The sequence below is a fragment of the Nyctibius grandis genome, chromosome 24, assembly GCF_013368605.1.
Source record: "Nyctibius grandis isolate bNycGra1 chromosome 24, bNycGra1.pri, whole genome shotgun sequence".
Classification (NCBI taxonomy): domain Eukaryota; kingdom Metazoa; phylum Chordata; class Aves; order Nyctibiiformes; family Nyctibiidae; genus Nyctibius; species Nyctibius grandis.
Genome location: NC_090681.1, coordinates 302,664 through 327,971, shown reverse-complemented (window position 1 = coordinate 327,971; position 25,308 = coordinate 302,664). Strand labels below are relative to the sequence as shown.

General features: G+C 47.3%; 2 protein-coding genes across 5 annotated transcripts in view; one reads left to right on the top strand and one right to left on the bottom strand.

Annotated features, from left to right (window-relative positions):
- FHL3 (four and a half LIM domains 3) overlaps positions 1 to 13,461 on the bottom strand; it is a 28,726-nt gene extending 15,265 nt beyond the window's left edge. For 2 of the 4 annotated variants that reach the window (XM_068417994.1, XM_068417995.1), the window contains exon 1: positions 1,410 to 1,588. In XM_068417994.1, the coding sequence (XP_068274095.1) occupies positions 1,410 to 1,416 (7 nt within the window). In that variant the 5' untranslated portion in view covers positions 1,417 to 1,588. Of the gene's footprint in view, positions 1 to 1,409; positions 1,589 to 13,376 lie in introns of those variants that run through there. The other 2 variants (XM_068417996.1, XM_068417997.1) reach the window with 2 other exon arrangements.
- A 777-nt stretch (positions 13,462 to 14,238) lies between these two features.
- On the top strand, positions 14,239 to 19,603 carry UTP11 (UTP11 small subunit processome component). The gene is made up of 8 exons (XM_068417998.1): positions 14,239 to 14,374; positions 14,462 to 14,523; positions 15,153 to 15,255; positions 15,510 to 15,623; positions 16,352 to 16,445; positions 16,852 to 16,982; positions 18,591 to 18,701; positions 19,322 to 19,603. The coding sequence occupies exons 1-8, from the start codon at positions 14,312 to 14,314 to the stop codon at positions 19,403 to 19,405; spliced, it is 762 nt and encodes a 253-aa protein (XP_068274099.1). The 5' UTR covers positions 14,239 to 14,311; the 3' UTR covers positions 19,406 to 19,603.
- Positions 19,604 to 25,308: the final 5,705 nt, after the last annotated feature.

Here is a 25,308-nt window from a genome sequence, read left to right as displayed (position 1 = left end):
CTGGCAAAGACGAATTGTCTCAGGTTACCATCCCGAGAACTGCTTGCCTGTGGTCCGAAACAAAATTATCATTTGTCGCCTGGGAGATGCTGTATGTGCCAGCTGCAACCCTCCTGAAAAAAGGTAGCGCTCTGCAAGGAGAGCATAGCTGAGCCCTCGAGAGTGCAAGAAAGTACAGAATGGGGACAGATGGGATTGCTGAGAGAGGAAGAAAACCTCTCCTTTTAGCCACTGCCTTGCCAACGTAGAAGTGAAATGAGTTTCCTTCTTCTGTGGCTGAAGATTTCTCTGCTAGGTGATCTGGTCATCAGGTGTCATTTACTTTTACTGTACAGGCTGGTTATCTTCAAATCAGTCTCCTTGTTAAGGCATTTCTCACTGGCACTTTTAAAAATTACTCTTAAATACTGCACATTTTAAATAATAGAAGCCATCAGTTGTAATTGTCACACATTTTACGTAAAATCTCTAAGAAATAAGTCCTTGCAAGCACTAAAAAGAAATTTCAAGATGCAACATGCTTTCCAATTTCTGCCATGCTGTGCTGCCGTCCTTGGACATGGAGAGTCTTTGGTGGAACCCATGAAAGGGAAAACTGGTGCCACATCCAAAACATTAAGTGGAAACAGCTATTTTAAGGGGCACAACTGCTCACAAAATTTACGAATGCCTTTATATCACACAGCTACACGTTGAGTTTCCAATCTCTATGTCCCTGCCTGCTGGATGTGTCTGTTTGAGAACTCGTGCTGCTGCTCACCTCAGGCATCACTTCAGTCCGGGCAATGTGGAGCACTGCTGCTGGCAGGCGGCACGGTAAAGCACACATGCTGACTGTGCCTAAAAACTCATAAGAGAGGAAAACTGCTCCTTTACAGAAAAAAAACCCACACGAACAGAAAAGAAGTAACAATATTAGAGAGCCCCTGATCCAGGTCTGTGACTCACAGAACCTCATTCTCTCATTCAAACCTGGGATTTACAAGGAAACCTACATGAAACAGATTTGTCACCAACTAAAAAGGAATCAAAAGGTCAGAATTTTAACTAACAGAGGCTCCTCTCAGGACAACTTTCAGGTAAAGACCAAGAAGAGTTGATGTTTCTGCCCCTGAAGTGGGTGTGAAGCAATGCCCCGTTTCTTTGCTGCAGAGAAGATGCTCCACACTCATTCACTGAAGGAAGCCACAACAACCTGCTCTCTGACTAGACTGAAAGATTTTCCAAAGCTGTTTGCATGCTCAGGCAGTTCAACGATTGTGGGCTTCACTGCAACAAGACACCCCCACCCCCTGATAACCCTCCCTCCCTTCTCCTAGCCAACCAGAACAAAAGTGCTCTGTTTACAGACTATTTGTCCCAAATTAGCAAACTCCTGAAAACAAAAACTCAGACCAGTTCTCTGTTACCTTGCATTGCCGAATGTGATGCACCAGCGTAAAACCCAGCAGCCTCAACAGCAGCAGCACCGTAAGCAGCAGCACGAGGGCGGCTCTCCCAGTGACTCACACCGCAGACAGTTAGAGCAGGTGCGACCAGCGAGGGACTCGCACTAGTAAATCATCACTTCGCTAGTGAAACACTCAAGTGCTTGCCCAGAAACAAAAGCAGTCACATCATAAACCAGAGGCTGACATCAGCACAGGGATTGCATTTCCTACAGTGGTTTAAATGTCATTACTTGTGACTGGAAATTGGACACTTGCAATTCAAGTTACTCTAAATTTTCATAAGAGACATAAGAATTCCAATTTTGTATAGATACATTTCACTTCCAAACCCTTTCTTTTTCTCAATGTCATGATGACAGGAAAAAAAAGAGAACAAGCAAAACTCCTAACAAAAAGTAAAAAGCTAATGAACATCATTATTAGCCTGACTTACCAAGGCAGGTGCTAATGAGGTGAGCAGTAGAACTCACTGATTTCCACTGGAAAGGGGCAGTGTTATTCAAACAGCATGATCTACTTTGGGCCCAGTTATTCAAGATGTCTGGATTGCCCTCTTCCACTCTTAGTGGAAGCTCAAAGTTCTGCTCTGCGTCTTCTTCTAAAGTTAAAACTCAAAGCTACCAAGGATCCGAAAGCACTTACTTCATCATTCCTTAGTTGAGTCATTGTTTCACGGAGCATGAAGCATGATATAGTCTGTGCATATGGTCTAACACCTTCACCAGCCTGGGGTGCATTGGTGATTTTCCACACACAGCTCTTCAGGCTCTCCAAAAGCAACACATCCAGGACTTCTACACAAGCACAGTGGGCCAGATTTAATCTTCCTGTGAGTTACATGATGTTTGCGTAGGGTTGAGAAATACTAGAAATAAAACTTCTCTTGGCTGAGTTACATGCAACACACTGTGTACTTTTTGCTATTAATGACTTTTCAGTAAGTACCACTATTACTCTACATATTCCAGAACCCTCTGAGTTAGGCATCGCAGCAATTTTCTTGATATGAAGTGTCCACTGAGTTAAAGGTAGCCACTGAAATGCCTTAAAATTTAAATGCTGACTTTTCTTATTTTCTCTAATCTTCATTCGAGGACACAAACTAAAGATTAGTTTCTTTACTTGGAAAGTAGTTTAGCTCCCTGACTCCCTACTGCTACACCACAAATATATATATGATGATCCAGTGCAAGACCATAAATGCAAGCGCGCTCAGTTTCCACAGATCTGACATCCCATACCTCTCACAGGATTATTGCTTCCTCAACTCCCTAACAGCTGTCACCAGCAAAAACATTATTTACCCTTATAATACCTGCAGGGCAGGGAGTTATTTTATCTCCCTCCTGGGATTTGCACCTTAGAGGGTTTTGGCACAAGGCAAGTCTGGTAGAACTAAAAATGGAACCAAGATCCAAATCCCTGTCCATCCTTCTTCTCCTTCTGAGATACAGCACATATTGCTGTCAGCCTGGATACTGTGACGCTCACCAATGCATGTTATAGTCCAAATAGACACCACAAACTGAACTCTTTATGAGAAGCAGGGGAAAAAGGAAGAGAAGGAAGAGAAGGACATGATCTTTAAGGTCCCTTCCAACCCAAACCATTCTATGACAGACAGACACAGTACTGAGCAGTTACGAAGTACAATTAATCCAGACCCTCGATCTTTCAAACCAGTAACGCCATGCTTTTGCTAGTCCCTCCTACTATTTAAACTTTGGCTTTAGAAGCGACCACGTTGAGCTGGAAGAAGGCACTGGAGTAGTGCAGCACCAGGAGTTACGCACCAGTTCAAACTGTGTTAGTTCTTAAGAGTAGAAAAAGACATGTTTTCCTTAAATGAGGGTAGTGAAATTCCACGGTGAGGTCAAAAGCCTGGCAAAAGTCAGCAGTTTAGGCTGGTACGTGGGATCGTGATGCCGACAGAAGCAGTCCTTGCACTCAGAGACAGTTCAGGATCCACTTTTTTTTTTGTGGCTGTTCTTTCTTCACCATCTTCACATCCAAAGCAATATCTAGGAATACTGCCATCAGATGTGGACCTCAAGGAGGAATTTTCTTCTCTACGGCTGGACTCGATGAACTTAAAGGTCTTTTTCAACCTAAATAATTCTGTGATTCTGTCTTCAACTATGCTGAAGTCAGGCCTTTTAGGTAGATGTTTTATGTTATTATTATTCAATTTCTTTTGTTTCATTAGAAGAGCCTTAAAAACAGACATTTTTTTCCCCAGCAGTATGGTGTTAGTATACATGCTGTTTTAGCAGAAAATGGCATGATCTGTAGCCACACAGATCTGAACGACAACAGAAATTACCTAACCTCTGATACACTCACACGAGGGAAATCCTGTGGGCTTGGATCATTCAAGAAATAAGGTTGCTTTACAGTTACAACACGTGTCCAGAATGGGCTCTAAACTGGTAAGATGCAGCTTGAAAATCAACTGCTAATTGTTTTTACAATTTGCATTTTATATTAAAAAACCTCCCAAAGACCTCACAAGGCAGAGTTCAGCCTAGAAAGGATTTTTATGGTTACTCTGTAAACCCACGGAAAGCAGGGATCTAGAAGTTCATTACAGCTAAAATACTGATCCTGGGTTCTGCCTGAAAGAGCTGGGATTATTTCTCCAGTTAAGCAAATTCCTGTTCCTGAAACCCACTCTGATACTTAAAGAAATTTGGAGAAGATACTGAGTAGTCATTCTTCTTCACAGCTAACAAGATCAGAACCATATTAATTGATGAGTTTCTAAGCAAACACTTGAAATTTGGGTAAGCAAATTCAAAATATCAAGGCCATATTTACATTCCAGGGTAATAATTAAATATTTAGTATCTTGTGCTTCCAGTATTCTAGGTTTTTCTATGCACCAAAATATTTAGTCATGTAAAAAACATCTGTAGCAGCTGGAAGACATTCATTTGGCCTGCTAAGATTCATTAGTTTAAAACTACATAAATAAAGTGTTCATTTTCTTTCCAAAAAGCTAACATTGCTGCTTTCAGCTCTATTAGGGTGCTTGGTGAATAATGCTTATGCAACGTTCTCAGCAGGAGGTATCAGATGCCAGTTTCACAAATGCATACAAGCATCTGTTAACAAAAACAAGTCTTGTATTTAGGTTAAGACTCTTCTGTACTGACTAACTCAAGTCATTGTTCACAGCAATACGAAAACCAGCTTGCAAACAGTTCAGTCCCTACTTTTATTCTTTCTCCTATTCTCCCAAATTCCCAGTGCTGAAATCTACTTTTAAAAATTACTGATGAAATTGCTCCTCAGAACTGGGATTCAGATACCTGTATGAAAGAATGACAAAACATACGCCTCCACACATGCCTTTTCTTTGCAAGAAGTTCCTGCATAATCTTAATACAGCTTTTTAAAAATCAAGTAAACAAGAGGCACATCTGAGATCGTAAAAAAAAAGAGTTGAATTTGGCTTAGTATCCATAGGGATCACTTTTCTGGCCAACAGTTTGCTAAGGGTTATTCATTGGCTAGTCGTTTTTCTTTTGCTGGAAGATGCTGAGATTTTAGCAAAGTTTCTGCAGAGTATGCAACAGTATTCAGCGTTTGCTCAGCTAATGAGTTAAATCATTGCAGCTCTCAGATGACATGAAGATTATGGGTGTAGGAAAAGGGAATGCTCCAGAGGGGAACTTTCAGCAGTCACCACCAAACTGCGGTTAAAACAGACACCAATGACTCTATTCAGCTCCCAAACCTCAGACAGTTTCCATTTTCTCAATAACAAAGCATTTTTGTGGAATGAGGTAACAGCCTTCATCTGCCAGGTCTAACTCTCCACTAAGATTTCTCAAGAGCGTGGCTGAGCAAGGGCTGGCCGCCAGAGACGGCTGCAAAAGGCAGGCGTCCCTTACGCATGGGAAACAAGGGGACAGACGTGGAGAGGAGCCTCTTTGGGACCGTCACACACTTTTGCCATTCTGCCACAAAACTTTGTAGCCAAAGCCTTAACAGAAGCAAATACATTGAACCCTGGTGCTATTTAGTCCTAGGGGGATGCTGAAATCTGGTATTTTTATGTTAGTCATAGGTGCTAACAACCAACAAACTCATAAAAATGCATGGAGCAACTGAAACTCAACTCACCTGCAACCCAAACTGGGCAATGCGCTAATTAGGAGACAAATTTCACTTCCAAAGATGCCTGTTCTCTAACTGTCAATCTTTATTTGTGCAGCCAAGACACAGCCTCCCAGACGTGCGCTGATGCCAACCAAGGAGGAGCTTTTTAATATCAGAAGATCTGGGGTATACTCCCACCACTGCTGCTGGTTTCCTGAATGGCCTTGTACAACCTCCTTCCCACCTATACATCTAGTTCTCCCATCTAAAGGAAAGGCAATTTTTCAGTTGGTTTTCTGAAGGCCTTTGGGTTCCTGTAGCACTTTCTCCTGAAGTTTTGAAAATGTTACTATTGACCTCCTCAGTCTCTAATACCACACACCCAGCTGGGTACCTGGAGAACACAGCTGGCAAGTGGCACACCTTCTTTCCCAGCCAGGACAAAACACTTCCCAAGCCAGTTTTCTTCCCGTGAAGAATGCTGCTGTCAAATCTCAAAAATCCATGCTGCTAATACTAGCCCCATCGCAAGGTCAGCCAAAGAGGGCTTCCATCAGAGATGAGCTCTGCTAGAGAAGGCTCCCTGGAGATTATAAGAATAGTACAGTCAAGCCCAGATGGCAACAATGTCCAGAGCACATTTCCAGCAAACACAGTGACTGGGCAGGGGACTATGCAAACTAAAGTCCACCCTGATTTCTGCCATCTGCTAGCTAGACACTGAAGTCTAGGCTGAGGCCTTTGGGAAAGGTCAGGATAGTCTTACAGGCTCTCAAGATACTGCTTTTGTTCTCACTATTTGCTTCTCAATCCCTTTGTTAAAAGATACTAATCTCTCTGTAAGGCAGTTATTTGGAGCCAAGAGTTTAGATATTATTGCAAAACATATGCTTAAAAGAGACTGGAAATGATGTTGGCAGTGTTACAGAGGGGAACGAAGCACAGCTTTGGGTCAAAACAAAAAAAAATAAACCTAAGCTAGTAAGCAATTCCCATGCGATAGTTTGGAAGAGCCAGCAAAAGCTTCTTCTAGAAAGAAAACAATACTGTGAGAACGAAGCTAACAAGAGCTGGGTCTTGGAAAAATAAAATGGCCAGTAATGAGCCAGAGTATTGCCAACAGCACATATCCAAGAGAATCTTTCTGGGAAACCGACCCAAGTCATTACGCTGGAAAGCCCTTAGGGACTAGGGACCTTGAGGCTAAAAGCTGGCAAATTGCTTCATCAGTTAAGGTTCGTCCCAATGTTTTCTACTGCGTAAGAATAATTTGTTTTAGCCTACAGGTCTCTACAGAGCAACGGGTAAATTCAGGCTGCTTCCTCTGGGAAGGGAAGCAGAGTGCTCAGCAAAGCCCTGCCCAGCGGGATGATTTTAGGTTTCCCACCATCGCTGACATCCCCTCAGCCCCACATCCAGCCCAGCGCACTTGGGCTGTTGGCTTTGCTTTGCTCCCTGGGCACCCCTGGCACTCCTTGGGGCACAGCCTGCCGATCACCTAGTGGGACAGTCACCCCAGCCATGTCGGCCAGCACTCCACCAGCGAGCAGTTGCCACAAAAATGTGATGACTCTGCCTCCACAAAAGCATCTTCGGGAGACTCATTCACCCAAAATGGATGCAGTTAGAGCAATTATTCTGATGTATCTTGTTTTCCAGAGGGGTAAAAAGGAGACCCAGCTCTCTCTCTGTTTCAGAGAGATTAGTTAATACACCAGGAAATAGGTGCACTGATGCAGAGTGATAAAAGCAAGGCTTTTGTCTGCAGTCTTCTCTTTCATTTCCAGTCCAGCTACTCATAGTTGCAGGAGTGTAAAGAGAGCACAGAAGACAACAAATGTGATCTCCAGCTGTGCTTCTGTGCTGGCAGAGAAAAATCCTGCACTGGCAGGGAATGTCAAGGTGCTGTCTAATGACTTTCCTCCTCTTCCAACTCCTTTTCTGATTCATGTTGCCATCTTCCTTCCAATTGACCTAAATAACATGTTCAGGCAGCACTGGAAGTATTTCTGCCTCATACTTCAATAGCACCAAGATCTCCGCATCTGGAAAGGGTATTTCTCAGGAAAGTCACACCACAGGTGGCTTAGGAGTGTCTTTCCCGAGAAAGGAAGAGAAGCACCCTGTCTTGTCTCATTTCATCAGTAAGACTTCCTGGCTGCAGGAGAACAAAGGTTGCCCAGGAGCAGAGAAAACACATGCTACGTCTGTGCCCAAGCCCCAGCTAATGTGAACAATGTGGGCAGAGTATTCAGTTACCTCATTTCCAGGTGTGCTGTCAGCATGAGCCATGACTGGCTAGGGATGAAAGAGGAAAAACTGTTCCTAGATCTGGACTTGTCTGCATCGTTTATGGTAATTATTGCCCAGCAGCCTTTAATCCTTTAATGTCCTATCACACTCAGTCCTCAGTTTCTCTGTAACCTTTTGATCACTGCTTGCCATTCCACTACACAAAGAGGCTGGAGGACAGAGTGCAATACCGCACTATCCCACCACAGCCAAAGGCACACCAATCCAGGCTTCAGGAAGAGGAAAGCAAAGAAAGCCACTGCAAAAGGACTTTGGCAGGTCAGCCATCTACAGACACACAGTGATTATGTATGCTAGCAACATACAAGCACTTAAAACAGTTGTATATCCAATTATAGTACCCCTCCAGCTATTCACTTCAGCACCTTTTATAACGTAACACAGTATTCAACAGCACTGCATCACAGGAATACAGGGACAATCCATCCCGTCGCTCCACCGTGGCTTCACATACAGAAAGATTTTTGATCTCCCAATCTCATTCTTTCCTTTACTATAAGTTCAGGCACTCCTGATAGTCATGTAGATATCTCACTCTCTTACAACCCCCTGCAGACTACCGATCTCAATGTCATCTTGCAGCAATGGCCTTCACAGGCTGTGTACTGAGTAAATGAAAAAGTAAAAAGTCAATTGAAAATGCATTTATTGCCAACAAGGAAATGGACTGTGGGGAAATACAGGAAAGTATTCCGAAGCTGCAGGGACTGCCACAGCACTTCCAGCTCTCAAGCAAGGAAGCGCTAGCCTGGGGGTCACGCACTATGCCTGGCAAGGCAGGCACTAGATCCTCAGCAGCCTAACAGATGCCCTTCTCATTCAAAGGATACACGTGAATACGGTTCCCCTATCACAACAGAAAGGAAGTTACATTTGATCTGTGCCAGCTCTTTTTCAAGTAATTGTCTTCAAAATTAAAGCACAAAAGACTCAAGCAAAACTCACACATCTTTGTGCTACAGCACGCCTGTTGAGTCCACAACTGCTATTCTGTATCTGTTATCTCTACATTTTTTATTAGCTCATGTTTACTTTGGCTGCACATCCAAGCAGTCATTTAAACAGGGTGAGAGAGGAAAATCTTGGACTCTCAACAATGGCCAAGCAGTTTAATCTGCCACTGGGGACAATGACTTGACTCCTATTGGCGTTTAGTGCTGGCAGGGTCAAGTGTAACATGTGCTGAAGGAAGCACTAGGGAAGCAGATCCATGGCCGTTCCAACAACACTGAGCATTTCCTTGTGCTATTCAGAGGTCCCTTTCCCCCTCATGTGTAGAGAAAACATCTCCAGCTGTCCAGTCACCTGCACTGGCTTCTCCACTCCCTGGATTTATGACACTGGAGGCTGCTAACAGCTCCAGGTTAGGTACAGCACATTCCTCTGGCTTACAGCTCAGATGTTCAAAACTAAGTTAGGAAACAGTTAAGATTATGTCCTTGGCATCAGCCACCAGGTTGGTGCTGAAAGATAATTTATATTCCTGAACAGAACTGGCACGGGGCAGGGTGGGCATAAACTTCAACAAACTTTTGCCCAGCAATGACACCAGCAGAAGGGTCTAGAGTTAATATTTACCCATGGTGACAATTTAAGAATTTTTTTTGTATTTGAGAAGTTCAAAATACTTTAAATAAAAGAACTCTGCAACTTGCAAGCCTAGAACAATCTACAGTAATACATCCAGAGGCAAATAAAAAAATTATATGAGTTAATGTTAGCAGTCAGATGACCAAAGGCCAAATAAAGCCAAAGTGAGACTGCACTAAGAACAAGAATATAAATTTCAGGATTTTTATTCCATTGCTATTTGGATTCTGTGTTAACAAATTTCTAAATAACTCTTGATTAACTATTAACTTAGCCCCAATGGACATGTCTTTCTGATTCCTCCTCGACTAGTATTATCCTCTCAGAGGGCTCCCGTTGACTAAGGGCAGAATCATTTGTTAATACTGTTCTCCATTTAGCAAATATCAACAGACACAAAGTGAGTCACTCGGCAGAGGCAGTTCTGCTAGGATGAAATGCAGGAAGGTGGAAGCCATGCGGCGTTCTTCAATTTCCCCTTTCCTTTCACAATCAGCCCCTTGATATTTTCTTCAACAGGAAAACTGGAACTCCCCCTCCCTGTAAACTGCTGACAATTGTATTTTACACCTGGCAAAACCAGTGCAAAACGGAAGGAAGAGAAGGAACAAAGAGCAAGGACTTTTCTCAGCAACTACATCTCCACAGAATGAAGCATTTTCCTTTCCAACTGTAGCTAAAGTCCCACCACTTCGTAATGGACAAAGTCTAGTAACTACACACCAGCCTTCATGGGAAATGCCACCTCCTCTGTCGAACGACTGCAGAACGGAGAACGCTGCAGCAGCTTCACAGAGAGCAGTCAGAGCTGTCAAGGCTGGCTCTGGGACCCGAGTCCCACTGAAACCAACAAAGCACGTGCAGCTGAACCCCTTTGCCTGCAAACTCTCAGCCCTAATACTTGAATGTCCTGTCCTTTAAAAGTGATCCAAACTCTTGGTAGTAATCTGAAGATTAAACAATACTGGTTAAATTTCTCTGCCACCTAAATACTGGTCTTTTCCCTTTCCTAGATGCAGCTGGTGTCTATTGTTATGTCTTTTTTTTTTCTTTTAAACAGAGTAAAACATTTACATTTGTTTTCATTACATCACCAGGCAAAACATTGTCAACTTCTCTCTGAATTTTTCCAGTTTGGCCATTGAAATTGCACCTGTTTCAGCAGAAATAGTCAAAGTCCCCTAAGGAGGTGCAGCAGCTTGCACTCTGGAGGCGAACGCTGAGCAAAACTGCAAATGTCATTCGCACCACCTTCTTGCCAGACCAAGCTGGGTGCTCCATGGTAGGCATGGGCAATCCAAGAACAGCGGGCGACGACCAGGGATACTGAATACTGAACACCAGAGGAAAAATGGTTTCCTTACTTGAGCTATTACAAGAAATTATGAAGCTGTTCGTCCAGTTAACGAGCTTGGCTTTTATTCAGACCAGCCAGCTAGTCAGCCTCCAGTTTTCCATAAACACCTTCTTCATATATGGAAACTTTCTCACACAAAAGGTGAGGCAGAGGCAAAAAGGTTTACACTCAAGTCTCTCACCCGAGGCTACTGCAGCAATCAGGGCTCTTCAAGCACGACCTCATGCAAGCTAAGGACAGGGAAAATCCCACAGACATGAACGAGGACCCCAGCGGCCCACCATGAAAATCTTGTCTATCAGTGCTGCGATTACCATAAAAGTCATTTTCCAGGGAGAGGGGGTGGGAATCACTTGAGCACTAAGAGTAATCAATTTATCTGTTTTCCTGCTGGCATTTCAAAAAACAGCAGGCCATGTAACAGCATCAGCTCAGCCACAATTAGGAAGACAGCAGAAAGCATCTCCCCTCATAGAGCAAGTGAGTCCTGGCTGTGAACAGAACCAAGTGCTTCCAAAGTTGGTGCCCTGGGAATTTCAGTAACCTGCCTGCAGAGAAGTTTTTCCTGGCTCCATCAGCTAAGGGTTCACCTCTATCTTAAAGCTGCTGGGTCCAAAACCCAAAAGAACATCCCTGAGCTCATACCGCTCAGAAGCCTATTGACCTGTGAACACTGCCTATAGCCACACAAGCCTGGTACTCTACTGGAAAAGCACGTGTGATGAGGGCAACCACAATGACACAGGCCAGGAAAGAGACTCCTGCCTTTCTTCCCCCGGAGAGCCCTGTACACAGCTGCTCCTGTGTACTCAGACAGCACGGCTGTTTCAGAGTCCGCTCTAAAACGAACCCCAGTGTAAACAGGAAGCAGAGCTGACAGCAGACGTGCTGCAGATGGCTGCAAATCCTGCAGAGGGAACGGCAGTGACCTACCGTCCTCCCAAAGACCAAGGAACCAGCCTGGTCTTCCACACACTTGCACTGCTCAGCTCTTCGGATGCTATTCTACAGGCAGGGGAGATGCACAGATTTTCCCCTAAGAGGCACCTCAGAAACATCCAACATGGAGAGACAGTGGTGCTCCAGAAGCTGAGACCATGGAACTGCTCACAGAGCTTCCTGCTAGGGAATTCTGGATATTTCCAAACACCACCCTGCGTTTGGTGTGTCCCCACCACTCCCTACGGACAGGCTTAAACAGTATCCAAAACATACTCTTTGCTGTAGAGCATCCACTATAATTAGGGCCCACAACTAACTATATTGCCTATATTTTTGTGTCCTATGCTATGCCACCAGCCTTAAAATTACACAAAATTACAGACCTAGCAGAGTAAGAATTAAACTAATGCTCACAACTCTATGCCTCTAAGGAAGTAGCCAGCAAGAGAAGGAGGCAACCATAAAGTCTCCATCTTTGGAAAAGGAAAGAAAATGGCACAAAAATAAGACAGGAGAAATGTCAGACTTCCCCTTTCCTGCTGCCAGGATCCTGCATTCACCAGACCCTCTGCCTGGTCTAGGGCCACCTTCCCTCTGCTCCTGTAATAGGTTTTTCACTTTGAAAAGATGTCTTTATGATTTTCAAAACTGGGAGACAGCGAACATATTAAATTCAAATCTAAGTATAGAGACCTCAGTATCAAAGCCTGCGCTGCGAAGGTAAGTAACCACCATCATGTGCCATCCATTTGAGCTTTGAGTCAGTGCAGAGTAATTCCTACTAACATGCTTCACCCAGGCTAACTATAAAGTATACCCAACATTTCTGTGAATTCTCATGAAAGCGTCAAAGTGTAATAATGTAACCACAAGTACGAAATATTGACAAAACTGGAAACCAAAAAAGAAAATGTTACATGTAAGAAAACATGTAACAATCTGAAACAAAACTGTTCAGTAAAAAAAACATTTTTAAAAGATGCTGAGCGATTTTTTAATAGCAAGATTCAAACTGTGACTTTTGAGTCTTTGTTTCACGCACGCACAAAAAAGAAACACCAACAAGGCTTTGAGCAGTCTTTCCCTATACCTACTCTGGGATTCTCTGGAAACATAGCAACCGTTCAGGATGTGTTCAAAATTTCTTTGTATTACGTTTCAGCATTTGGTTTAAGTTTACTTCCGAGTTTATCGCTTGGGTAAAGTTTCAGCACTTTCTTAATAAAATACAGCTTAAGCATTGCAACTTTACAGCCGGGGAGAGACACGGACGAAAGCTTTTTTTTTTTTTTCTTTCAGAAAACGGTGCAGGCTGTGCTTCCCGGAACAAACCGAGGCGGAGCTCTGCGAGCGGGCTACATCCCGGGGAACGACCCGGCAAACCCGGCCGGGGTCCCGCGGGGACGCCCCGTCCCCGGGGAGCGTCAGGGACCCCCGCTGCGGAGGCACCTTCCCTTCCACGCCCCCGCTGAGCCCCGGGGCAACCACCGCCCCGACCCGCCCGGGGCTGCGGGGGCCACAGCGGGCGCCAGCGGCAGCTCCCGCCGCCCGCACGGCTCCCGCCGCCGCCCGCACGGCTCCCGCCGCGGCACTGCCCATTCCGTCCCGTCCTGACCCACCTGGTCGACGTCCCGGGGCCGCGTCCCCGCTCGCTGCTCGTCCCGGCGATGGGTAGGCTCGGCTCGGCTCGGCTCCCCAGCCCCGCGGCGCGGAGCCCGGCCCCGCCCGGCCCGGGGCGGGGCGGAGGGGCGGCGGGCTCGGCCGTCCGGTGCCCGCCCCGCACCAGCCCTCGCTCCGAGGGCGCGTTACGCCGCCGCCGGTGGGTGCGAGCGGGACAGTCCCGCCAGCCCGGGCATCCGGTACGCGGCCCCCGCGGGACGCTCCCCGTGAAGCGGCGGTGCGCGGCGGAACCCCGCTGCCGCGGTGGCCGGCCCGGCGCTAATCCCTTTACCTCCCCGTTCGCTTCCGAGCGGCCATCCCAGAGCCCCGCTACCGCGGGACCCGCCCGGCCCAGCTCGGCGGGGCGCGGGGCTGTCCGCAGGACGGGGCGAGCGGCGGCTGCGGGAGAGCCGGCCGGCTGCGGGCGGGCAGTGGAGAAACGCACCAGCTCCCGCCCCGCAGTCACCGGGGCTGCGGTCCAGAGCCCGGCCTGCGCGCCCCGGGAGGGCACAGACAAGCCCGCACAGGGCGAGCGAGAGCCCGGGGTCCCCCGTGGCGGCGGGGCCCTGCCCACAGCGCAGGCCTGGCTCGGCCCCTCCCGCCGCGGCTCAGCGGGCCGGGGGGCGCCGGCGGAGCCCGGCCGTCGCCATGGAGACGGCGCCACTGCCCGGCTGGCCTTGCGCGCACCCGCTGACCCCAGGCCCCGCCCCTTCCGGCCCGTGCACCGCGCCGGGCGGTTCGCAGCGCGGCGGCGGCTCCGCGGCGGCGGCACCGGGCGGGGCGGGACCGGACCGGACCGGACCAGGGCAGGGGACGGGGCGGAGCGGGGTGCCGCGGCGGAGCGCGAGGCGCGAGGCCCGGGCCGGGCGATCGGAGGCCGCCGCCGCCCGCCGCCATGTCGGCCGCCTTCCGGAAAGCCGCCAAGTCGGGGCAGCGGCCGCACCGCGAGCGGGCACAGGTCAGTGCGCTGGGCCGGGCCGGGCCGGGCCGGGCCGCGGGTGCGGGTGGCGCGGCCGCTCATGCCGTTCCCTGCCTTCCCTCCTAGCCCGCCTCCCGGCAGAAGCTGGGCCTGCTGGAGAAGAAGAAGGACTACCGGCTCCGCGCCGAGTGAGTGGGGCCGCCGCGAGGGAGGGCGGCGCGGGGGGCTCCGGGGGGACGCGGGGCGCAGCCTCGGCGCCGGAGGCACGGCAGGGCCCGGCCCCGCGCGGCGCGGGGGTGGGTGTCGCCAGGCTCCGGGGCCGTTACCCCGCGGCCGGAGCGGTGTCCGATGCGCGGAAGCCGGGTCCCACCGGGCAGGCGCGTTCACGGAAGCGAACGCAACGTGCACGGACCCCTAAACATCCCCGTGGCTGAGTCGGGGGGCGAGGGAAGGCGGAGGGCGAAGGCCTCCCAAAATTGTTATTACTGTGATTAATACTAAACTTACAAGCGTTATGTTCCGTCTTTAGCGGCTGATTTTGTAGAAGGTCTGGAGCCCTCAGCAGCTCAGTGAGCTTTGCAGAACGGGGGAACGCATTTCCATCACTCCTCTGGCACTCACTGTTAGACACTATTCATTTCCAGCTTTGTTAAGGAATAAACTGTAAAGCTAAAGTGATTTGCTGGCATCCAGCTCTACATGTGGAGCCTTGTCTGCCGTCTCAAAACTCTGAGCATCACTTTGAAGGACTCAGTATCTCATCAGGGAATGTGAACATGGAGAAACTGCCGAACAACTTCTTTTTTTTTTTCCCCAGTGACTATCACAAGAAACAGAATGCCCTCAGAGCACTTCAAAAGAAAGCTCTGGACAAGAATCCTGATGAGTTCTACTTTAAAATGATACGTGCAGAGCTCCAGGTGAGAATCTAAATTGCCTTCAAGCAGGGTTACACACTGTTGCTCTGAGTAATATTTTTTTTCCTACCTTGTTTTGGTTTTAATTTATGAATTAGTAAACAAATTAGCAGACTTTATTTGGTGCCTCTGGAAGTCTTTGAAGAAAATGAGGGGCAAAGGACAAAAAGGTTCATTTGCTTTTATTATTAGGACCCATAGTAGACTATGGCTAGAATGGTATCTGTCTGTAAGTGCTATGTTCCGTCTGGTTTTAGGATGGAGTTCATGTGATAAAGCAGCCAAAGGATGAAGTGACCCCCGAACAGGTGAAATTGATGAGGACACAGGATATTAAATATGTGGAAATGAAAAGAGTGGCAGAAGCCAAGGTAATACTTGACTTTTTTAGTGTTTTCCAGTTTGCTCAGAATTGTTCTTTCTATTGTGATTTTTGTTGTTGTTGGCTATTGTGTTTATGTTTAGTGAACTCTGATTTGTGTAATACTGGAAATGATAGATGGAAATGTCAGTGGAGCTCTATATATAGAGCCTAAAGGTATACTGAATAATAAAAGCTATAGTGTGCGCTATTATAAAACATGGCGATTTCTTACGTAAACTTCAGAGATTAGACATGTACTCTTGCTTCTCATATTTATAAAGAATTGAGGATTATTGTTACTGAAGCAGGTGGCGTGACTAGGGTAGGCAGGCAATCAACAGAAATATGACCCACTTCTGAAAAAGTTTTATGCTCTGATGTTGATCCACACACCATCTATGCAGATAAAAAGTTAAAGTCAGCTTTGAATTTTCCTTCATAGTTTTGCTAGTGATTTCATGGTAATCATTCCTCCTTTGTCTGCTGTACAGATAACTTACTGTTCTGAAAATTGATTTGTATATATTTGACTGGGTAATACCAGAAATTACTTTTAACCTCTACTTGAAAAGGTTATGAAGACATGGCATAAATATAGACTAGATATTTTTTCAAAGATTAAAAAGGAAGGAAGAGTTCAGATGCTTGAGAAACAAACAGGAATTTACTTCAGAGAGACATCATTTACCTTGTTACGGATGTTTAGCAGAACAGATTAACTTTTCCTTCCTGCAGAAAATCGAGCGGCTGAAGTCGGAGCTCCATCTTCTGGATGCTGAGGGGAAGAAGCCCAACAGGCACATGTTCTTTTTTGATACCAAAAAAGAAGGTAAGATTTAAATAGGTTTTATTGCCAGGTTGGATGGGGCTCTGAGCAACGTGGTCTAGTGGAAAGATGTCCCTGCCCATGGCAGGAGGGTTGGAACTGGATGATTTTTAAGGTCCATTTCAACCCAATCCATTCTATGATTCTGTGTTTTATCGTAGACTCTTTATGGTGCTTTCTTTATGCTGTTACCACAAAAAAAAATTTATTTTTTTTTCAGGAATAATAATTCAGGTGCTGTAGAAATCTCTTTTGATTACTAGATAAGACCTCAGTTCTGCAGGAGCTACGTTGCTGGGGCTTCCAACACTGACTGTATTTAAGCTACATGTTTGGAAGGTTTGCTGAGCATTAGTCCAAGAAGTCCATGCAAATTTATTCCTAAATTTCTTTTTTTTTTTTTTAATAGTTCGGGAGTTTGATATTGCAACTCATCTGGATACTGTTCCGGAGCTCGTAGATAGAGTGTACAACCGGCCGACCATTGCAACACTGCAGAAAGAGACACTGAAAGGAGCTACTGATCCTGCCCACTTAAAGGTAGCTAGTGCTGCCACTATTTGTATTATAGTTTTCTTAATGGTTTACACCTTTAGTATAATAAACACTGAAGATGATTAGTTGGACCATTGTGGAGGAGAACAAAGTTGTTCTGTTGTCTTAGAATGTTTATTGGTGACACAAGGCTGCATTGGATGTCACTTAATCATCAGGTGCCTGAACCCTACAGTCAAATCTTTTCCTGGACCGACATGGGAGAACTTGTTCAGTTGTATCCCAGTCCACTGTGGATTATAAATCAAGAGTTGTGACATATGGGCCAGAAAGGAACAGTATAGATCTGTTTAGGCAGTTCCCTTAGCAAAACTGATAGATTTCTCCTCTGTTACACGACATACACCTATGGGACAATCTTTTCATTAGATTGCTGCAGTTTTGTGTGATTTTTGCAGCATCCACTGTTAAGTCCCCCCTCACACCTCCCCAAAAACACTTGCACCCCTGAATAGGGATGTGAAGAAGCTTATTCCAACATAGATGTATCTATTGTTGAGTTTCTGATCTCAGTATTTTTCAGTTAGGTTCTGAGCCTGAAGTAGCTTGAAATTCAGGATCTGTCTTTCCCCTTTTCTTCTTAAAGGCATTTTTAAGCTATAGTCTCACTTCCTGGCTTTCCTAATTTATAGTGTTTCAGGATGAATTGCTTATGCCATCAGCTTTGATTCTGATGTTTTAATATCATAACACTTCTGCCCTAGATGTAGCTACACTTGGCTTTAACACTGTAAATACCACTTAATTAGTTTGTATATATAGGGCAGTCCTATAAGCTTGAGTTGGTATGTGTAAGGTAAAAATAAAGTTGTCTAAAGTTGCTGATTGGTAAATTTGTAACCTGTTGTTTTCTGAATCAGATGTCAGATAACAAACACCCTGTGGTCCCTTTCTTCTTGCCAGCTTTCTCAGTTTGGCTTGTCAGTAAAGCAGTTGGACAAGTTGTAGACTGACAAGTTTTCTCTTCTAAATGTCTGAGTCATATTTTAAGCATGCTGGGATCTGTTCTCCTTAATTTAATTACTTAAATCATACCTGCAGTAATACCATTTGTGTGCTGGGAAAGCCATCTGCTCTTAGTAGGTAAACGTGACCAAACAAGTTGCATTTTGGGAGGCCTCTGTGCAATTTCTAAGCACTTCAGGAATTGGTCTCTTTTTTTTTTTTTCCTTCCACCCCCACCCCGCCCCAGATAAGCTGGGTTTTTGTTAGAGTTAAATGTTATCTTGCACTCAACACTGAAATTCAGAGGATTTAGAAAAATAAAATTCCAGCCACTTACTGAAGAAGGTTACACAGCATCTAAACTAGGTTAGAAAAGGTTTGGTTTTTCATGTTTGGATTTAGGAGATAAAAACAAGCATATATAATTAAGTCCTAACTAGAAAAACCTCTAGTATGAGAATCAAGATCTTAAAATGGTTCTCTGGAATCTAGCCACAGAATTGAAGCAGCATTCTTTAATGTGATGATGATTTAAAAATGTAAAAAATGTCTGTGAGGTCCAAGTGCCTCAGAATAGGTCAGTTACAGACCATAGTGTCTTGTTCCTCTCTCAGTCTTAAAAATGCCTTTTTTTTTTTCCCCCTCCAGAAATTAGCCCAGCAAAGGAAGAATCAATATGACCTCCTGAAGCAGCGCATTGAAAGAGAAAAGGCCATGTTTGTTATTGCACAGAAAATCCAGACACGTAAAGATCTTTTGGTGAGGGATTTAGTTCTGGTTCTTTGAATCTGTTTTGTTAAGGTCATTAGGTCTAGTTTTGTATGTGTGCATTTCTTCACTCTGGTTTTATACTGACACTCCAGATAACTCCTGAAAATAAGTAATCCTCTTTTAGTATGAAAAAAGCAAGGAGGTGAAGCATTCCAGTTGTGCCTTGGCTAGCAAATCATATCTGCTAGTCCAACTCTTACCATGTCCGCCAGGACAAAGACTCAACTTTGAAATGGTGCTCACAAGCCTTTCCTAAAATACAGTTGCCACCTCTCAAGTACTAAATGAATACTCTCAAGTAGCGGAGGCGAGGAACCATTTCTGTAGGTTATGAAAAGATCTTAAAAATCCCAATGACCGAAAAATTGTCTCAATGGGACTCACCATTCACTGGTGCTTGTGAACAAAACAGGTTGTGCCTGACATCCTAGAGGTGGAAGAAGCAGACGGAAATATAATTGCCAGCTAAACAGTGGAAAGTGACCATTTTTCACTAATGCCTTGTGAGTCCCAGACAGAGACTTTCTTATTTATATGAGGATGGGGTTTGTGGTTTTTTTTTGTTCTTACATGCCAGCAAATATTTTTTTTCTTGTTCCTTTTTCCAGGACAAAACTCATAAAGTAAAGGTGAAGAAAGAGACAACAACCAGTCCAGCTATTTACAAATTCAAATTTCAGCGGAAACGTTAACCATTCCATTAAATAACTGTTACCATATTTGCTTAGAAAGGAAGAGGATTCTCCTTCTGATACATTGTATCAGTTTGTTTTTCACTGCAGCCTAGCACTTTGTTAAAACAAATTACTGCGGGCCTGCAGTATCCATAAATATATTGTATCTAATTAATTGATTAATAAATCAGAGAGTTTGTTCTCTTGGTATTTACAGTGGGAAGCCACAAGAGGTGTCTGAATGTCCTAGTAATATGCACCATAAACAATCCTTGAAAAGTCAAGGTCAAAATTAAGAGGCTGGGAGATGGGTTGCACACTGCACACAGAAAAGGCGCTCTGGGGTTGTTACATTCAGCTCTGTGGCCAGTGGCCTACGACGCATCCAAAACCGTAGTAGATTTCAGGTCAGCTTGTTTAGCTGTCTTTTAAAGCAGGTTAAAGTTGAATTATTATCTTTATAATCACTCCCCCCCCATCCCTCATTAATTTTCCTATTCTGCTTTATCTGCACAAAGTATTTGACTTTAAAACAGAAGAGTTGAAAGGCATTGCTGAGGGCACATTGCTAAATCCAGGCACCACGTGAGCCAGACTATTCTGGAATGGTGCTAGCAGTGGGGAATTGTTTCTTCCACTGTACAGAAAGGAATAAAAACTCGACCTTTATGAATAATTTCCATACCTGAGAAGCTGTTTGTGCTTATTCATCTTCTCCCGTACAATGGGGTAGTGCCCGTGCAACGCCAGCTTTCCAGTGTTGCCTACCAAGTCTGAACAGAGGCGATACTGAACTTCATGTCTGGGGAGAGACAAGGCAGAAGCCAACCGTGGGACAAAAGTTTGTCCTCTTTGTTTGTATTATCCTTGTTGCAACGTTGGTAGTTGGAAGGGGGTTTCAGCTGAAAACAATGAAGACACATTGAGTGTCCTGGAGCAGTTCAGGCAAGTTAAGAGAGCCTGGGCGTAAACATTCCTTTTCTTATCTCTCTCACTTGTACGATGGCTGCCAATAAGCAGCACATGCCCGTGCAAGATAGCGGGGAAAAAACAAAACAAAAACCTCTTCTCAAGCACTTCCCACTCTGGGAGTTTTCCCAGCTTCTCTTAGATGAAACGCGACTTTTTTATGTGCTAAAATGCAGCTTCGGATGCTGTTTCTGCCATTGCAAAGAATCCGAAGTTGGCAGCGATTGTGGGGTGGCTCTTTCTGCGAGGGATGAAGGGAGGCACCGCACTTTGCTCTTAAAAGCAGCAAAGATAACTCTTGCTCGGAGGGTTTGCGGTTTCCCCGTTACCAGCGCGATACAAACCGCCTCGCACCAGGCGGGGAAAATTAAACGCGTCGCGTGGGAGAAAGTTTCTCCTCTTTCCCTTCCTCACGGGAAAACACACGACTGAAAGCTGCAGAAACGGCGGCGAGTCGGTCCCCGGGAGGGCGCGGGGCGGGCGGCCAGCAGGGGGCAGCAGCGTCCCGCGGCGGGAGCGGGGCCGGGCTGTGACAAAGGCAGAACCTGCGGGCGCGACCCCAGGGTGGCTTCGGGCTGCCGGAGGGGGAAAGGCGATGTATCAGGGCGGCAGTGTCGGAGGTATCTTACAGCACTGTGGTGAGACTTCATCTGGAACAGCCTGTGCAGGTCACCAAGATTCAAGGAAGACTAGTTCACGATGGAACAGATGAAAGAGCCTCTAAGAGGCAAAAGGGAATTGAGTGTCTTACAAACAGGACTAGGTCTTGGCTCCTTCAGCCCAGCAAGATAAAGGCTGTACGAGTGCCTTAAGCTTACAGACAGCAAACAGCATGGAAACACCTACAGCAGGGAAAAGTGCTGGCACAGACACAACAGTGTGTGAACTGCCCAGGAACAAATTTGGGATGAAAATCATGTTTTCCAGGAGGTTCTGGAAAAGCCTCTATCTCCAGGAGCCATTTAAGAACAAACATCATTTGTGACTAAGGTTACAGGACATGGTTGCCACTGTCCGGCAGTAGCAGTAGCTCTGGTGCAGGGTGGTGTCCCCGTGGGTCAGCCACCAGCCCCAGCAGCTCCCTCCTGGGCACATCGCAAATGGCAAAACCCCTCCCTTCAGTTCATCTGTCAGACCTCGCTCTTGGTTTGACTCCCAAAGCCCTTAGCTTAGTTTTGGCATCCTAAAGCACTGAAATGTTCCTGCAAGGGTCTGGGAAGAGCCAGTATCTTACAACCAAACCAAACACCCAGACCACTCAACCGCAGCGCAAGATTTGAAGCGAGATGTTGGTGGGATCTGCCATCCTCTAGCTGAGCCCTCATGGGGAAGGACAGAGAGAAACAGCCCACAGCTATTTTCTCCTTGTGGTAATTATAGTATCAAAGGCTGAACCAACAGGTTCCTTAGCAAGGAGATTCCCTGCAGCTTGCAAGATACAGATATCAAAATACCCCACAGATTCTCAGCTCAGGTTTCAGGTGACTCAGAATAATATTGTGCCATGTAATAATTTCATGTAATTCCTTGTTCAAGCTGAAGAACTCAATTGATAATGTCTGTCTATAAAAGTTAATAGCAGGCTACATTAAAACACTTGCAGGATTATCTCTAGGCAACTGCAACAACATATTACTAGCAGGAGAGCCACCACCAGCCCTTAGGCTTCACAGGTGCTTTCCTGGAGGCCTCATTTTCCGAGCCTGAACCAGACAGATCCCAGCATGGTGGGATCTCTCGCCCCGTCCCTGGGGCACGGCCACAAAGCCAGAAGCCGACGTGCCGGGGGAGGCTCTGGAGCTCCCCATGGGCAGCCACTGCCGGGGCTGCGGCAGCTGGAGGGACACTCAGAAACCCCAGAGCCCTCCTCACTGCTTGCTTTCGGCAGAGCATGGCAGAGAGGCTTTGATCCCACCCGTCCCACCACACGTTATGAGTCCACTCACCGCGTGCCCAGCAGCCGGACAGCCTGGAGTCCCAGCAGGTCCCGCTCGCCCTCCAGACACTGCTGTCCTGGGGTCACTGGTGGGATGGTGGTTGGTGGTCCGGGCGTGGGATCGCAGGTGTCTCCAGCGGGCAGGACCAGCTGCCCCGGGGCTGTCACTAAGGCCCTGCTGTCCTTACGGCAAGGTTCAGCTGAGGTGTCTTGCCCAAGGGCACCATGGAGAATAGGGTGGTGGAGTTCCTCCACTCAAGCCTGAGCAGCTTCACAGCAGGTAGTTGAAAGAGCAGGATGTAAATCAGGAATGACTAATTGCTGCTCAACATGGCTGCCCTAAACCTCTCTTTTCCACGGGCTCCTTGGCCACTGTCTGTTTAGCCCCCACTCAGGGCTAAACACTAACCAGTTGTTCTGTCACCTAATGTCCCTTCCCTGACCAAGAAAGGGAATTGGGAAAAGGAGGGAGACTCATGGGTTAAAATTTAAACAGATTTCATAAAATAAGGAAACCAGTATCAATAATAATACAAAAGACACAAAATTATACTTAGCCCACAGAGTGGTGGCAAGTTCCTCCAGGGATCACAACCATTGAGAAGAGAAGGAAAAAGAGGGAGGGGAGAAGAGAGCAGAGCAAAGAGCCCCCCATCTCCTCAAGATTTCCCATTTATAGTGAACCTGACACTAATGTTATAGAACACACCTGTGGGCCAGCCTGGGGCAGCTGCCCTGGGTTTAACTGCTGATGGCCTTGATCACCATCCCACAGCTAGCCACAAACTGAAACAGCATGGAATAGAAAAAGGATTCTATAAATTTTATCCCCACAAAACCAGGACAGCCACCCAAACCTTTCCCCACCTGTCTGGGAGCAGCACAGGGGCTGCTAACAGCCAGGAACAGCCTGGGCACAGGGTATCATCCCTTGGACACGGCCCCCCGTTTCCCTCCAAACAGGATATTCCTCCCCAATTCAATTACAGAGGTTTTCCAAATAAATAAATACCTGCTGCTGCCTCTCTTGGGAAAACCCAGGCACCAGAGCAGACCAAGTGCTGTGCAAGGTGAAAGCAACAAATATTTGCTTTGCCATCTCTACAGTTATGTACCTGAAGCTTTTAGTGCCTTGAGAGAACCAAGGTGAGCGGCACTGCTTTGGGCAGGTAGGAGCCCATTATTTAGAGAGAACATATTCCCAGGATGTCCCTGGCTTGGCAGACCTAAAGACTGAATAGTAAGTTAGTGCATATAGATCATCATTTACTGAAGCACAAGCCCTGATGCACCTTTCTAGGGAAGCTCTAATTTATTATGCATTGTCATTAGCTGCAGCAGGCAGCAGGGCCTTCATTAGAGCTAGAGTTAAGGTCTGTTTTGGCTGCCTCATCAGCATCAGTGAACTGCGTCCCTGCGAGGTTTGATACAATTTAATTAACCTAATTAAAAGCTCTGATTGCAGAGATGATTGGGGTAGAGCCAGCAGCAACTGCATATTTATAACGAGCTGGAAGGTGCGGGACTGGAGCCAAATGATATGCATCTCTAATGAGCTGGTGCTATTGAAGTGTGGATTTGGAACACTAACATTTATTTTTGGCAACAATGGCCAGTTTATCTTCATGATAGAAACGATCACGGCTTGATTGTACATACCAGGGAGTTCAGCACTGTGCTCCCTGGGCTTCTCCAGCCCAGTAGCAGCCCCGCACAGGCACCCCACAGCCTGGCTGCTCCCCACTGGTCCCCCCCAACACCTCCATGTGCGAGCAGACACAGCGCACACCAACCCGCGCCCCGGCATCTCTCACACACCCACCCGTGAGACACGGCTTGCACAAACCTAACCACGTGCTGGCAGTCCCAGATACGCCCGGTGGAAGACGCCAGCAGCCTTCTCTTCCCCAGCCACCTCCTCCAGCCTTCCCACGCCTCCCCTGCCCTCTCCCGACCCTCCTGCCCCACAGCCAAGTTGGGCTCCCAGGACAAGGAACTCACCTCCATTACTCCTCCAGGCATAAAATACCCCGTGCCCTAATCTTCTGTTGAGCATCTATGCACCAGTGCCCGGATAACAAAAACCAGCCTGAAGCGAAGCACCATCTGCCTGCACCCCAGCAGCCATGTCAGGGGCTTTAAGGGTTCTGCTGCCTTGGCTGATAGGGCCGGCCAGAGGCTGGGTGAGCACCAGCACCTGCCCTTGGTCCACCCACCACAGCAAGGTCCTTTTCTCCTGTTTAAAGACAGAGAGGCCGTCAGCCCCTCGCAGCTCCGTGCTCTGCAGGGGTGCTGCGGCAGAACGTGGGGGCTCCCGGCAGCCCAGGTCAGGAAACCCTTCTTTCTGGGCTGCAGCAGCTGTAGCTCCGCTTGACAGAGGAGGCGGCAGCGACCTTTCTCTCTCCATGTTCAAAGGCTACAAACCCTACTCAGACCTGAGGCAAGATGTGCCACCAGCGCTCATCCCCCAGGACCCACAGGGATGTCCTGGCGCGGGGCCCAGCGCTGTGCCCACGCCAGCTCTGCTGCGGCTGGCGCTCACGGGCTGCAGGGCTGCGGACGGGCAGGCAGGGCAGGCAGGGCACAGACCGCCGTGCGCCTGCCCCAGCTGCCTGGCTCTGGGGCGGTGGGCGCAGGGTGCGGGCAGCCCGGCTCCCTGAGGCCAGCGCTGGCAGGGCTCCGGCATCCCTCCCCGGGAACCATCACTGCCAGGCCGCTCGTCTTTGCTGGGCAGGGCGGAGGGGACCGCTCGCCATTAACTGCCCTTCGCCCCTGCAATGAGGACGTGTGTCCTGGAGCAGTGGGCGAGCGAGGCAGCAGAACGGGGTGGGGGGCTGCTCCCCCGCACCCCGGTTGGGTGCCCCCAGCCCCGGCTTTCCTCTCGGCGCAGGGTCAGGGTGCTGTGGGGAGTCGGGGTCCGGCGTGCCCAGCGGTATGTCCCAGGGGTCCCGGGCAGCCGAGGTACAGCAGTGAGCCTGCCGAGCCACTCGGAAGATTCGATCCATACTAATTATGC

Coding starts and splice junctions, on each gene's coding strand:
- UTP11 (XM_068417998.1), top strand. CDS start 14,312: ATGTCGGCCGCCTTCCGGAAAGCCGCCAAGTCGGGGCAGCGGCCGCAC. Junction 15,256..15,509: donor TGATACGTGCAGAGCTCCAG/GTGAGAATCTAA, acceptor GTCTGGTTTTAG/GATGGAGTTCATGTGATAAA. Junction 18,702..19,321: donor AGACACGTAAAGATCTTTTG/GTGAGGGATTTA, acceptor TCCTTTTTCCAG/GACAAAACTCATAAAGTAAA.